Source organism: Falco peregrinus, chromosome 10 (genome assembly GCF_023634155.1).
Source record: "Falco peregrinus isolate bFalPer1 chromosome 10, bFalPer1.pri, whole genome shotgun sequence".
Classification (NCBI taxonomy): Eukaryota; Metazoa; Chordata; class Aves; order Falconiformes; family Falconidae; genus Falco; species Falco peregrinus.
Genome location: NC_073730.1, coordinates 24,279,046 through 24,292,304, shown reverse-complemented (window position 1 = coordinate 24,292,304; position 13,259 = coordinate 24,279,046). Strand labels below are relative to the sequence as shown.

Sequence of the window (13,259 nt, the reverse complement as noted above, 5' to 3'; positions counted from 1 at the left end):
CTGTTTGCTTCCTCTCTGCTCCGTAACCTGCAGTGCTGCGTTCAGCATGCTGGTGGTGGCCTAGCAGTTGTTCTCCCAGACCCTTTGAGCCTTGGTTTTCCCCTAAAAGCCGATATTACAACTAATCTGTTCTAGTTCTCGTGGAGATGTGCAGGCAGGGCCAAGCTCCTCTCCCAGATAGCAGAGGTTAGAGCAGTAGCAGGCACAGCAGTGCCAGGTTCTGCTCCCCTCTGCTGTGGGGAGGTAGGTGGAGGTTTCAGATGGGCAGGGAAAGCCTTTGCCCCAGGGGAGTGGAGAGACTGTGGGTACCAAGGGTTAGAGCTCCCTGAGCAGATGGACATCCAGTGTGTGAGTGAGGTGTGGGCAGTGAAAGGTTTACAACTCCAAGAGCATTGGAAATGTTCCTTGATGTTCCCGGCCCTGGGCAGGGCTAGTCATTGCCTAGCACTGTGAGCTACCAGATATCAGTCCACTTTTATACCCCCAGCTCCATCTTCAGCCCATGTGATCTGTTGGACCGCTGCTACTAAGAGCCACTGAGTCACTGGGACTTCACTGGAGTGGCGCTAACGCTGTGAGTCAAGATTTATCTTCTCTTAACACTTCATGTCTTTTTCTTCTCCGTTGAAGGAGTCTGTCATCCAGAAATCACTTCCAGTTGTAAATTAAGTCCTTCCTTTGGCCAGTTTCCTTTGAAACTGCTGTATTCCCAGACCTGCTGAGGGGGTTTGTGCTAAAAGGGATGCAGGACCAGGAGAGAGCTCATGCTGCCCATCTCCCACATCGCAGTGAGTGGAAGGAGTATAGGGTGAGTGGGGAAGCCGTTTCTGGCAGCCCTTGCCTGCAGCAGAGCCTTCCATGCTCAGCTGGGTGGGTTGCTTTGTCTGCTGGAGGAGTTGTTGTGTTTTTTTTTTTAAATCCTAGAGTTATCTCATAATTGAGCTCTATGGCTTTGTGGCTGATTTCAATGACCAGCATGGACAGGAGCCAGTGTGATACCTTTCTGTGCTGGTGGCTGAGTGGTGTCTGTTTTAAATGGGCATGAGCAAACTGGTGAAAGGGCTTTGATCTGCTTGCTGGCACGGTCAGAAGTGTTGATGAAGGAGTCTTCAGCATCAAGCTGAGATTTGAAATGCGCCATCCTAGATCCTTTTAGGCCACTGACATTGGGGTGGAATCGATCCTGCTTTTTCCAACCTTGTCCGCTTGTCTCTTAAGGGAGACCAGCAGGAGGTCACATTATTTACTGAGCAGAACTAGGAATAGCAAGAAAAATTGACTCCTCTCTGGTGCTTTATTGCCAAGCAGGGGACTGTTGGTCAATGAGTGGCTCGGGGTGGGATGGATAAAATGGCCCTGTTCTTTGGTGGAGGGTGAGCTGATGTCACCTGTGGGAATGGGCAGGCTAAAAGCTGGCTGGGGCTGTTAGGGGTGACCAGCAGCGGGGGAATGGGCACCTCTGGCTGAGACATCAGCAGATGACCGCTGGCTACCCTGGCCTTGGTGGAAGCAACTGCAGCTGACAGAGGGTAACCGAGGTACTTATGGAGGTACCCAGAGCAGCTCAGGTATCTCACTGAGGGATGAAATGCTTGGACAGCTCTAGTCCCTCATAATCTACATCCACAGTCCCAGCCCGCTGTGGTGAAGGGGAGCTGCTGTGCAGGGTGATGCTGAGAGCTGAGTCTGGCTGAAGCACTGGGATCCTTCCCTAGAAGTGTTGTGGCATCTTCATCTTTGGAGATGCTCAAGACTTCTCTTAGCCCTGGGCAATCTGATGTAACTTCCAGTCTTGCCCTGCTGGCTTCAGGTCTAGGTCCTCCCTAACCTGAAGCACCTGATGACTGTTAGGTTATGTGTATAGAGCTTCAGCTATAGCTTTTCCCACTTTTCTCTACGCTTCTTCCCAGCAAGGTCTGACCTCTTATACCCTTGGGTTTAGTTCTTGCTACCGAGAAAAGAGTCTTCCCCAAGGGCTTGCTGGAGCTCAGGAAAGGATCTAGCTGGTGATAGGGATTTCTATTTAAAAAATACTTGTAATAACAGGACCCTGGCTCTAGCAGGAAGGCTGCAGTTGGGAGCTTATCCAGAATGGTCTGGCTTTAACCTCTACAAGCGTATTGAGAAAAACATTGTTTTACCATATATAGCATTGTTCTACTGTCCATTTTGTGTTAGGGCCATACACATGTTGGAGAATGGCAGGAGCTGCTGCTGTAATGTTACACTGGGGTGTAGAGACCTGTGAAAGCCCTTCCAGTTGCAGGAAGAGCCCATTACTGCAACGAGGTCTCAGCTGAGATCATTTAATGCGTGGTCAGAGGGTCTGGGCAAATGTGGCTGCTGAGCAAGAATGCCAAGATAACCCACAGATCATGCCATTGAGTTTGCTGTGCAAAGGTGAGCTGGTAACCCGCCTGGATCTCTTCTGCATGGTCGTCTGTCTCATTCACAGTGTTTTAAAGCCAATTGCAAACTGAATTTCTGCTGTGACAGCCCAGCAAAGTGTGGAAAAAGTCAGCCTGGCTCAGCTCTAGCCAATCTCAGGGGCTCAAAGTAGGTGTTATTTCAGTGCTGGGTTGTGTTCCTTCTCCTCTGATCTCTAAAGCTACATGTAGGAGGTGTCTCCTACCGTGTTTGACAAGACACAAGTCCCATGCCCCTGCCCTGGATTACTGCTGCACATGGTCCGGGGCAAGGGAGCTCTCTTGGGCACCAGGAAGCAGAGGCTCTGTGTCTGTCCCCGCCCTGTCACCCATTCTCAAGTTGTCTGAGACTGGTTTTTCGAGGTTGTACCATCCTGAGGAAGGTGCTGGTCCCCCTAGGCTGTTGAGGAGGCATCCATGTGTGCCAGAGCTTCACCTTTACAGGGTGGGTAGGGATGAGCTGGGGGAGGGACTGATGCCCCACTGCGGCTCCCTGTAACCACTTGCTCGCTCCTGACTTCAGCTTGCTGAATTGTCATAGAATAGCTTCAGGTGATTAATAACGCACATGTAGTCTAACTGTTCTTGTTATTCCCCTAACACCCTGAAGTCTGACAAGCTATAAATAGTTCGACAGGATCTGTCTGTCCCTACCTCATGTAGGATCTAAAATAAAGTGAACGAACAAACTCCTGGCCTTCCTGATGATTTGGCTGGTCTGGCTGGGGCTCCTGTGTCCTGTTGTGTTAAACAGTGATGGAGGCTGGTGTTATGAGAAGCAACTGGAGGTGTTAACTGGCTCAATGCTCTGCAGCAGCTCTGAAACCAGTTTCATAGTGTGACATGGCTGTGGAGGGAGGGCATGGGACCCTCCTGGCCACAGTGACTGCAGTTAGGAGTAAGGCAGAAGTTTGCATTTCGCTGGTGCTGTGGTTCAGGGCAGTTTGCTCCTGGCACGGCTGGTGCCCATCAGTGTGGTAAGGCATGGTCACAGCTGTTCAGTAGATACTGCTGCAGGGGTGACAGCTGCCCGGCCTTTCTTTGCGCCCTGCCTTTGTGGGCAGGGATGGAAGTGGACTCTGACCTGCCAGGAGAGTAGGCAGGCGCCAGAGGGGTGCGGGGACTTTTGAGCTCTGCCAGCCTGGTTGTTTCCTGATACCTCAATGCAGCTTTTTGCACCCAGCCTGGAAAAACTCAGGTAGTGTGGGGTGGAGTTGAGTTGTTCTTTGCCACCGCCTCGCTGTGGTATGCAACAGGCAGGGGCGACACTGGGTGACACACTGCCAGAGTTCTGGGGTGGGTGCTGGAGTTGTTGCTGGCCGTCATGGCTTCGTTCCTGCTGCCAGGATGCTACCGCTGGCTGGGATAAAGCTGTCCCTGGACAGGGAGGGCCACCATCCTCCCCAGTTGGGTGCTTGGAGTCTCCCCACCCACTGCAGGTCTGCCTGGGGCAGGAATGTGTCCCCTGAGCTAGCTGTGAGCCGGCTCTGCCCGTAGCGGGATGCCTGCTCCCTTCTTTTTCCCTGTCCATGCCAGAGGTGTAGCCCGGTGCCCTGCATCCCCCCAAGGAGCCCCTCTCTGCTTGTAGGGATGCAGGCAGTGACAAGGGACGTTGGAGGCCCGGAGGGAGCACAGTCCTAAGCCGGAGGCGAGGGAATGCAAGTGACGCGGCTCAGCTCCTGCTGGCAGAGACCGGGCTGGGGATAACACGGACATCTTGGCGGAGGGGGGGATGGGGGCGGCCCCGCACCCGGCACCCCGCTGGGGAGGGCTGTGGCCCGGGAAGGGTGTAGAGGGGCTGGGGCGTGCCGGAGGGCACGGGCGGAGCGGCGCCGGCCCGGGGAGGAGGCGGAAGCCCCGGAGGCAGGGCAGGGCTGCCCGGGGGGCAGGCTGGCACCGCGCCGGGCACGGCAGGAGCCGCACGGCCGGGCGGCGCGGAGCCGGTAGCCGGTACGCGATGCGTGCGGGCGGGGAGGCGCCGCACCAGGTGCTGGGCCGGCTGCGGTTCCTGCTGCAGTGCAGCGAGTGCTTCCGCCGCGCCCGGGCGCTGCCCGCCGCGCTCTGCTACGTGCCGCGGGAGGTGCAGTACAAGATCTGCAAGGACCCCGCCGCCGCCGCCGCCGCCGCCGCCCGCAGCCTGCTCAGCGTCTGGGACAGCCCGGGGCCGGCGCGGGGCGGCAAGCGGGCGGCGCGGGCCACCATCGAGGTGCGGAAGGGCGGCTGCCTCCGCGCCACCGGCGAGGAGTACTGCAACGGCGCCGGGCTCTGGGTCAAGCTCAGCAAGGTAGCGGCGGGACGCGCCCCGCCTGCGGCCGGCGGCCGCCCCGGGGCCGTGGGGTCTCGGTGTGGGCGACGAGCCGGGCTGTGCTTTCAGGAGCAGCTGGAGGAGTACGGCAGGAGGCATGGCCTGGAGGAGGGCTGGCTCCTGGCGCAGCGGTTTGGAGAGGGAGGAGATCGGCTGGTCCCGGTTAACTCCGTGGAGAAGACCCGGTGGCAGCACCGAACGCTGGGGGTTGGTTACAAACCCGCCGACAGGTACGGCCCCTGCCTGCTGCGCCCCGGGTGGGGACGGGGCTGGGGGCGCGCGAGGCCGGTACCCACGGAGGCTGTGTGACCCAGCCATCCCAAATCCCCTGGGCACGTCCAGCACAGCCCCCCTCACCCCCCCGCGCCCGTGGGACACATCCCTGCCAAGCTGCAGGCGGGCCAGCAGGTGCCCCTTCCTGGGCTAATCCTCACGGCTCGTGGCAGCACCAGCGCAGGGTAAGGATGATGCCAGGGGCTTTCTGAGGCACTCGGGTTTGGGCTGAGCAATGTTGTGGTGGTGGAATGGTAATGGGAAAGCTCATATTTGATTTTCACGATGGAAGGCCACGTGCAGGGCTGGATTCCCCCCTTCTGCTCCAGCCTGCACCCGGGTGCAGGGATGCTCATCCCCCCCCCACAGCTGTTTCTGCAGCCCCTGGGTGCCATCCCCAGTCCCCCACCACTGCTGCCTCTGCCCTAGGCTAAGGCAGTAATGCTTGGGCACACTGAGCACTGACCCATCTTTTCCCTTGGATGACTCCTCCACCGGTGCTGCTCCAGCTGGGAACAAGTGGTGGACCTGACCTACTCCGTGCACCTGGGAAAGAAGCCCAGAGTTGTAGAGCAGGATGAAGCCGCGGTGCAGAAATTTCGGTATGAGTGCGTTGCCTAGAGTGGTACTGCAGCACCCCAAGGGGTGGCTAGCTGGGGCCTGGACATGCCTGCAGGGCCAGGACTGGCTTCAGGGTTGGGTGTGGGGAGGATGGGCACCATGAGATGCCTTTTACATCGATACCATTTGACAGTGCTCAAGCAAAAATGGCCTTTGCTCTGTGGAGCATCAGAGTGACTGCGTGGTGCTATTCCCGCTGGGCTGGGTGGCCATAAACACCCACTGGGCTGGGCGTGGTGGTGGGCAGATACAGCCGTGCCACCTGCCTGCAATGGGGACAGCTGCCCAGTGCCATCTGATGTGGTGATCGTGAGATGCTGCAGCCAGTCCAAGCTGGGACACCTGCACAGTGCTGGTGGGCAGGTTTGGGGCAGAGCTTGGTGTCCCCGTCGCATTAACACAGAGCCCTCCTGCAGGTCCGTGCCCCCAGGCTGGAGCTATGAGCATGACATGGAGCTGGGGCGCTTCCTGTATGATCACAGTGAGAAGAAGCTGCAGTGTGTGGACTGCATCAAGGAGCACGTCAGCAGCATCGAGGTCTCCTCGCAGCTGGTGCGTAGTGGGGCTCCTCTGCAGCCTAAAATCAGCGTGAGACACATGAGCATCACCACTACTGCAGGCAGGAGTGCCTGGTGGTGGCAGTCCCCTCCACAAGGGGCAGGGGATGGTGGTGGGGTTTTGCTGCTCTAGCAAAGCTGCCAGGAATTGGGCATCTGGAGCAAAACCCCATTGTGTCTCTGGAGCACTGCGAGGGGTCCATGGCCGTGCCCAGTTTGCCCTGTGTGGGAGACCTCGTCCACCCGCTGCCTAGTGAACCAAGGGGCTGTCCTGGTCCTGGCCCCATGGGACCATGCTGGGGTGGCCACAGCATGCCCAAGGATGCTCAGCTCCCTCCCTCCACTCACTGCACTCTTGCAGGAGGACTGCGGTGCAGCCCATCTGACGGACAACAAGACATACACCTTCTGGGAGAGTGACGGGTCTCCAGGGCAGCACTGGGTGCGGCTCAACATGAAGAAAGGCACCATTGTCAAGTGAGACCTCGGGGTGCCCCCGGGCAGGGTATGGGGCAAAGCACCACCTTCCTCCTGAATGCAGCTTTCCCCAGGCTGCAGCTGGTGGCTCAGGGCTGGTGTGGGGGGCAGCTGCCACCAGATACACCCAAGGAGGACACAGCCTTGTCCCTAGCCCCAGGACATCTCTGGAGGCATCTCTGTGCCCAGGCAGCTCAGGAGGGGAGGACAACACTGCCTCTTGCTCTTCTCATCCCCAGGAAGCTGTGGCTATGGCTGGACGGGCAGTCCAGCTGCTATGTACCCAGGCGGGTGGCTGTGTATGGGGGGGCACCGAACAGGCTGCAGCACCTGAGAACCATCCTAATTAATGAGTGAGTAATGACTGAGGAGCAGCCTGGGCCCAGCTTGGGCCAAACTCCTGAGCTGTCTCTGCATCCCAAGCAGATGCTAAGGAAGGGCTAGGGTTGGTCTTGAGTGACCTGCTGGTGATGGTGGCACTCCAAGGGTCAGGGCTCCCTGGGTGCAGGCTACATCTGTCCCCATATGTGTGGTGGTCCCCTACCTCGATGTGCCAGCTGAGCACCTTCATCTCCACTCATGCTCTTCATCTGTGCTGTGGCAGCTGAGCTGCAGCATGCTTCCCCCTGCCTGATGACTTTGGGGGTCTTTCCCCTTCCTCTTCCTCCTCCTCGCCTCTGAGGACATGTGCCCCTGCCATCACCTTTCTGAGCATCTCTGCCATGCTGTAGCCAAGAAGTCCTGGGGTGCTTCACCTCTTCCTCTTTGCCCTGGCTCTGTAGCACCCTTCTCAAGGTTGGCAGGGGTTTACACAGAGGTGCAAAAATCTCTTCCTCCTTCCCCAAAATTTGCCTGTTTGCCTTTTTTTGGCTGAGCAATGAGATCTGTCTTTGAAGAAGCACCTGCAAGACCACTGAAGTCTCCTTCCTGGTGGCAGGAACCAACTCCTCAGTGTGTCTGGGCAGTCGCAATGTTTTTTCCCTACGTGCCCATAGGTCTTTGACAGGACCTTGCTAAAGGCTTTGGAAACACAAGTGAATCACCAAATTGTTCATCTCTGCAAATCCCTGTTTCCTTCAAACACATCACCCTTGCGTGACCAGCTCAGCTTGAAGGACGGTTGTGCCGGAGATGCGCTGGGACACCCTGGGAACAGTGACTCACTCTCAGCCATCTTGCCTTTCTGTTCTGCTTTGAATTTATGCTCTTTTCTGGCTATTTGGATGTGGCTTCCACCTTCTTCAGGACATCTCTGTGCCTCTGACAGCCTCTGCTCTCTACTCTGTCCCCTTCTGCTGTAGCCCCGGTGAGGCTGGGGGGCTCTTGCCATGGGTCGTGGTGCATCCTTGGCTGGGGGAGCCAGAGTGGCCCACACCTCGCTGGCCGCCTCACTGTGTCTGTGCCTCATGGCTCTGCCATCTCCCTCCATGTTGCATGCAGGAACAGCTTCCAGGATGTCTGCATCCTCCGCGATGTGAAGACTCACCTGCCGGTGCTGGAGATTCGCATCCTGGAGTGCCGGGGTGAGCCTGCACTGCTGCGGCACTAAACCTGCGGCTGGTCTGGCATCTATGGCTTTTCCTGCCGCACTGGCTGCTTTTCAGGATTCATTGGAGGGAAAGCTGGGGAATGAGCTTCATTTGGGCTGCTGCAAGCACCGTGGGCTCCTTGCCCCCAGCTGAGCCATGCCAGCCTTGCAACCACGCATGCAGCATCGCTGTCCTTTCTTGGCAGACCAAGGGTGCAATGTCCGCCTGCGAGGGATTAAGATCAAGTCCTTCTGGGAGCAGGACCTGATCCTCAACGCTGACATGTTCCAGCCAGCCCGGCTGGTGCGCTACCCTCTCCTGGAAGGGGTGGATGCTGATGTGCTGTACCGGCGGGCAGTGCTCATTCAGAGGTATGGTACAGGGATGGCACCGTTCCCACAGCGAGCCCAGGCCCTGAGAAGGATTGTGCCCTGGGCTTTAGCAGGCGGCGCACGTGTCTTGCTTGAAGTCTGCCAGCTCCTTTTCCATGTGTGGCAGGGACTTCAGCCTGCGGCTCCCCATCCAAACACAGCTGCTTCCGATGTCTGGGGAGCATGGTGGCAGCACGGGGCAAGGGGGACCTGCATCATGTGGAGTCCCCCACCCTGCTGCCTGCAGGGCAGCCCCAGGCTGGGGTCAGCACTGGCCCCACAGAGACACCCCCTGCAGTGATCCAGCTGCAGCGCTGCAGCATGAGCTGGGCTGTCCTCGTTTGCAGCTTCTTCTTGGGGAGAACAAAATGAAGTGCTTGGCCAGAGGGTGCTGGTTGGGTGCTCCTCTTGGTGTGCTGGTGTTAACTGATGGGCTGGAGGAGACCCACATGCAGCAGCGTGGCACCCAGGCTTGGTGCATGCCTGGGGCTGTCAGCGATGAAACACCACAGGTGTATCAGGCTCCACATGCTCACCAGCCCCCTCACATCCTTACACTGCTCCTCTCCGGTCTCCAGGTTCGTCCAGCTCCTGGACGGTGTCCTGCATTACCTGATCCCCCTCTCCGAGGACAGCATTGACACCTTCAATACGCTCAGGGTGAGCGTTTGCTGGGCTCCCCTGCGATGGTGCCAGTAGGAGCATCTCATCACAGGCTTGGCTGGTTTTGCTGGCAGCTGTGGCATGTCCCACTTGATCCAATGGGGACAGCCCAGCCCAGGGCTCATGCTGAGAGCTGCCATGCTGAGCTTTGCCAGAGGCATGGAGGAGCTGAGCATCTCCTGCAACACCAGGAGCTGCGCTTGGAGAGGGGGAGAGAGGGCATGCAGTGGCAGGATCAGGTCTGTAACCATCCCTGCTCATCCCTTGCTAGAGCATGAAGCCGTTTTTGCTGCTGTGCAAGCAGAGCACTGCCCTCATTGCCCACTGCCTTCGGTGCTCAGAGACCGCCCCCCCACAAACCCTGCCAAAGCTGTACATCAACCGGCACCTGGCCCGGGAGCACCGCGCCAACCCCACGCTGGACCCCAGCTACAGGAATGCCGTCTTCACCCAGGTACAGCAACGCCATGCCCTGTGCCAGGTACCTGCCAGTGCAGCATTGCTTGTCCCCGCTGCACCTCATCCCCTTTCTGCTCTGCTCCTCTCTCCAGTTGTATGAAGGTCTCAGATCTTCCAAGAACAATCAGCCTCTGGACTACAGGTAGGTCTTTAGCATTGCATTTATGGAGTGTCACCTACCCGGAGCATGGTGCAGGGGGATGCCAGGTGCTGCTGGTTCTCTTGGAGAAGGGATGTGCATGGGGCTCTTGCTTCCCTGCAGGTGGCCCCTGAGCTACAGCCAGTGGTGGGAGTGCGACTTCATCACTGAGGGCATCGTCGACAATGGTGAGAGCTCTCCTGTCCTGCCCCAGCGCTGTTCCCTGGGCTTTCTTATGTTGGGGTGCAGCTTGGTGGGTTGCCCGCTGTGGCAGGGTGCTCACATTGTTCCAGCTGCTCTGTGGGAGGCAGCCCTGCTCTGCATATGTGAGGTGTCCCCTGCATCTCCCCTACCCCACCAGCACTGCTTCTGCCCCAGAGAGCACGGGCACCTTGGCCAGATGCTGTGGCTCAGTGTCTTGCCCTGGCATATCAGGCACTAACCAGCCTCTGCCCCTGCTGCAGGCGGTGGTTTTCGGGACAGCCTGTCAGATGTGTCGGAGGAGCTGTGTCCCAGCTCAGGCGATGTCCCCGTGCCCCTGCCCTTCTTCGTGCACACCTCCAACCAGGTTTGGCACCCTGCTGTCTGCCTGTCTCAGCCCTTGGGGAGCAGCCAGCAGAGCCCGGGGGCTTTTGGGGCGTTAGTCCTATCTTAACGCTTGCAGGGCTATTGGCCAGGGGGGCTGTGCTTGTACCTGGGTGGTGGAGATCTCTTGGAGGGATGTGAAGGGCAGGAGATGCAGGCGAAAGGGCGATGGAGAGGGAGGCTGCAGAAGGGACGTTGCTGGGCTGGTCACATCTGTGTCAGCAGTTCCTAAGCCTCTCTCCCACAGGGTAACAGCAGCAGTGTCACCAGGGACATGTATGTCCCCAACCCCTCCTGCAAGGACTTCCCCAAGTATGAGTGGATCGGGCAGCTGATAGGAGCAGCCCTGAGGAGCAAGGAATTTCTGGTAAGCATGGCAGAGCCTCCCTGGCCAGTGAGGGGGCTTGGCAGGGGCCACTGTCTCTCAGGCAGAGGGGCTGCCCTCGGGAGATCAAGGGGTACAGGGAGAATGTGTCTCCACTCCCTCTGGCAGATCCTGGCCCTACCGGCCCTGGTGTGGAAGCAGCTGGCAGGGGAGGAGGTCAGCTGGAGCAAGGACTTTGCTGCTGTGGACTCGGAGCTGGTGAGCAGGGCTGAGGGCCAGCAGGGCAGTGCCACATGCTCCTGTGGCTGCTCTGGCTCCGCTGTGATGGTTTTTGCCTGTTGGGGTTGCAGGTGAAGCTGCTGGAGGTGCTGGAGGGGGTGGACAGGGAAGCCTTTGAGTTCATGTTTGGCAAAGAGCTGACCTACACGGTGGTGCAGAGCGACCAGCGGATGGTGGAGCTGATCCCCAATGGCAGCAGCACCATTGTGCGCTACGAGGACCGCAAGGAGTTCATCCGCCTGGTGCAGAAGGCTCGGCTGGAGGAAAGCAAGGAGCAGGTAATGCCATCCCCGAGGGCTGGCATGGCTCCAAGGGGACCCTGCTCCTGTGGTGAACCCTCCTGGTAGCTGTGGAGTTGGTGGTTGCGAAAACGTGTCCCTAAAACCAGCTCCAGCCGGGCGGTTTCTCTGTGCATCCCGTGCTCAGGATGCCCATGGGCCTTTGGGGTCCTGCAGTCCCTGCCCGGGGTGTCCCATGTGGCTGCCCCAGGCTCAGACCCACCGCAGTGATGTGGGGCCCCTACTGTGTCCCCCCAAGATCGCAGCCATGCGTGCTGGGCTGCTCCGTGTGGTGCCCCAGCCTGTGCTGGATCTGCTCACCTGGCAGCAGCTGGAGAAGAACGTCTGCGGGGACCCTGAGATCACAATGGCCGAGCTGCAGAAGTTCAGTAAGTGCCAGGGCCAGCCCAAAGCTGTTCCCAGCCCCCTCCATAGGCAGCCCCCCCTTGGCAATACTCATCCTGCACACGCATCCTGCCCCATGCTGAGTCCCTGGTTGTGGGGGAGGATAAGCCAGAGGGCCCCTGGAGAGGGATGCTTTAGGTTTAGCTGCAAACCCCACCGGTCCCCACTCTGGTCCATGCGGTCCTCGGCCGCTATGGGCAGAGGCAAATGGCCACCCTGCAAACCAGGATCCCCATTTCTCCCCCTGCCTTTGTGCAGGGTACCAGCCCCACTCAGGGGTGCTGGGAACGCTCAGGGGCTCCCTGAGAGCAGAGGGTCTCCTCCTTTCATGCTTGCGCTCTGGGCTCTCAGAGAAGGGCAGGATGGACGTGTCCCGTGTCAGTTTGCTTTGCTAAAAGTTTCCAACAAAGCTGTTGTGCATTCTTCATCGCAGTCACGTTTGAGGACTTCACCTCCGATGACACTAGTATCCAGACCTTCTTGGAAGCACTCAACAACTTCACCAGCAGTGAGTGACCCCAAGCCTTTCCTTGCCCTTTATGTGCAGCGGGGTGGGTGAGGGGACTGGGTACCCTCTGCGCTGCGCCTGGGGATGCTCACCAGGTGTCCCCCTGGGAGTCAGCTGGGGTCATCCCACCTGGCCCTTCCTGGGGGATGCTGAAAGAATCCCTTAGCTTTGCCCCATTCTCCTGGGATGATTCTGCAAGAGCAGACCCTGCCACGACAGCAGGGACTGATATGGTCCTGCCCTTCTCCCTGAGCCCTGTCCTTTCCCTCAGAGGATCTCAGCCACTTCCTCAAGTTTGTCACTGGCCGGAGCCGCCTCCCAGTTCACATCACCGTCTATCCGGAGAGGACGAAGTGAGTCCATCTTGCCTGTGCTGGGGTCCCTGGGCCAGGCTGGGGTCTCTGCATAGTGCGAGATCCCCGCGGTGTGCCAGGGTCCCTCTGCCATCCTGGAGTTTGACTCTCTCTCCTTTCTCCCAAGCTCGGACACACAAGACCTGATGCCACAAGCCTGCACATGCTCCTGCACCTTTCTCTTGCCCAACTATTCCTCGTGAGTCGAGCTGGGGACAGGGGCAGGGACAGTCCCCCCTCCTTGGGGCTGGCACTGGGGTCTCCTTCCAGGCTCCCCAGGTCCTGCCCTGCGGGGTGTCTGGTGGGTGCGGGGAAGGAAGTATGAGGCTCCTGGTGCCCAGCACAACAGCCGTGACCCAGTATTCCCCCCACCAGGGCCAAGGCCTGCGAGGAGCTGCTGCGCTATGCCGTGTACAACTGCCTGTCCATCGACACTGACAAGGACCCCTGGGATGAATGAGGCACCCCATGCCACAAGAGCCACCTGCCCTGGAGACACCAGATTCAATAAAACTGCAGGGCTGGATCTTGCCATCTTGCCCCAGGTCCCATTTGTGTCTGTGCTTCTCGAGGGCTGGGACTGGAGTGGCCAGCAATGGGGGGGGCCCAGCATGGCACTGTCTGCGAGGTGCTGTGCTGGCACCGGGTGCTGCGGAGTGGAGAGCAGGGCGTGCACGTGGTGGCTGTGGGTCCTGTATATCTCCTG

General features: G+C 58.8%; 1 protein-coding gene across 2 annotated transcripts; it reads left to right on the top strand.

The window, feature by feature from the left end:
- Positions 1–4,250: 4,250 nt before the first annotated feature.
- On the top strand, positions 4,251–13,104 carry LOC114010177 (E3 ubiquitin-protein ligase HECTD3-like). 2 transcript variants are annotated; one of them, XM_055815644.1, is made up of 21 exons: positions 4,251–4,710; positions 4,801–4,961; positions 5,514–5,606; positions 6,042–6,177; positions 6,544–6,659; positions 6,899–7,012; positions 8,100–8,182; positions 8,394–8,559; positions 9,138–9,219; positions 9,494–9,676; positions 9,774–9,823; positions 9,944–10,008; positions 10,285–10,388; positions 10,653–10,772; positions 10,899–10,988; positions 11,081–11,287; positions 11,547–11,676; positions 12,126–12,200; positions 12,472–12,553; positions 12,681–12,752; positions 12,929–13,104. In XM_055815644.1, the coding sequence occupies exons 1-21, from the start codon at positions 4,384–4,386 to the stop codon at positions 13,011–13,013; spliced, it is 2,541 nt and encodes an 846-aa protein (XP_055671619.1). In that variant the 5' UTR covers positions 4,251–4,383; the 3' UTR covers positions 13,014–13,104. The 2 variants fall into 2 exon arrangements, with proteins under 2 accessions (XP_055671619.1, XP_055671620.1); XM_055815645.1 differs by lacking the exon at positions 6,899–7,012.
- Positions 13,105–13,259: the final 155 nt, after the last annotated feature.

Bases quoted from the DNA above. Each gene is read 5' to 3' on its own strand.
- LOC114010177 (XM_055815644.1), top strand. From the start codon at position 4,384: ATGCGTGCGGGCGGGGAGGCGCCGCACCAGGTGCTGGGCCGGCTGCGG. The intron at 10,009-10,284 runs GTGAGAGCTCTC...CCCCTGCTGCAG, and splicing joins TGAGGGCATCGTCGACAATG to GCGGTGGTTTTCGGGACAGC. The intron at 12,554-12,680 runs GTGAGTCCATCT...CTTTCTCCCAAG, and splicing joins GTCTATCCGGAGAGGACGAA to CTCGGACACACAAGACCTGA.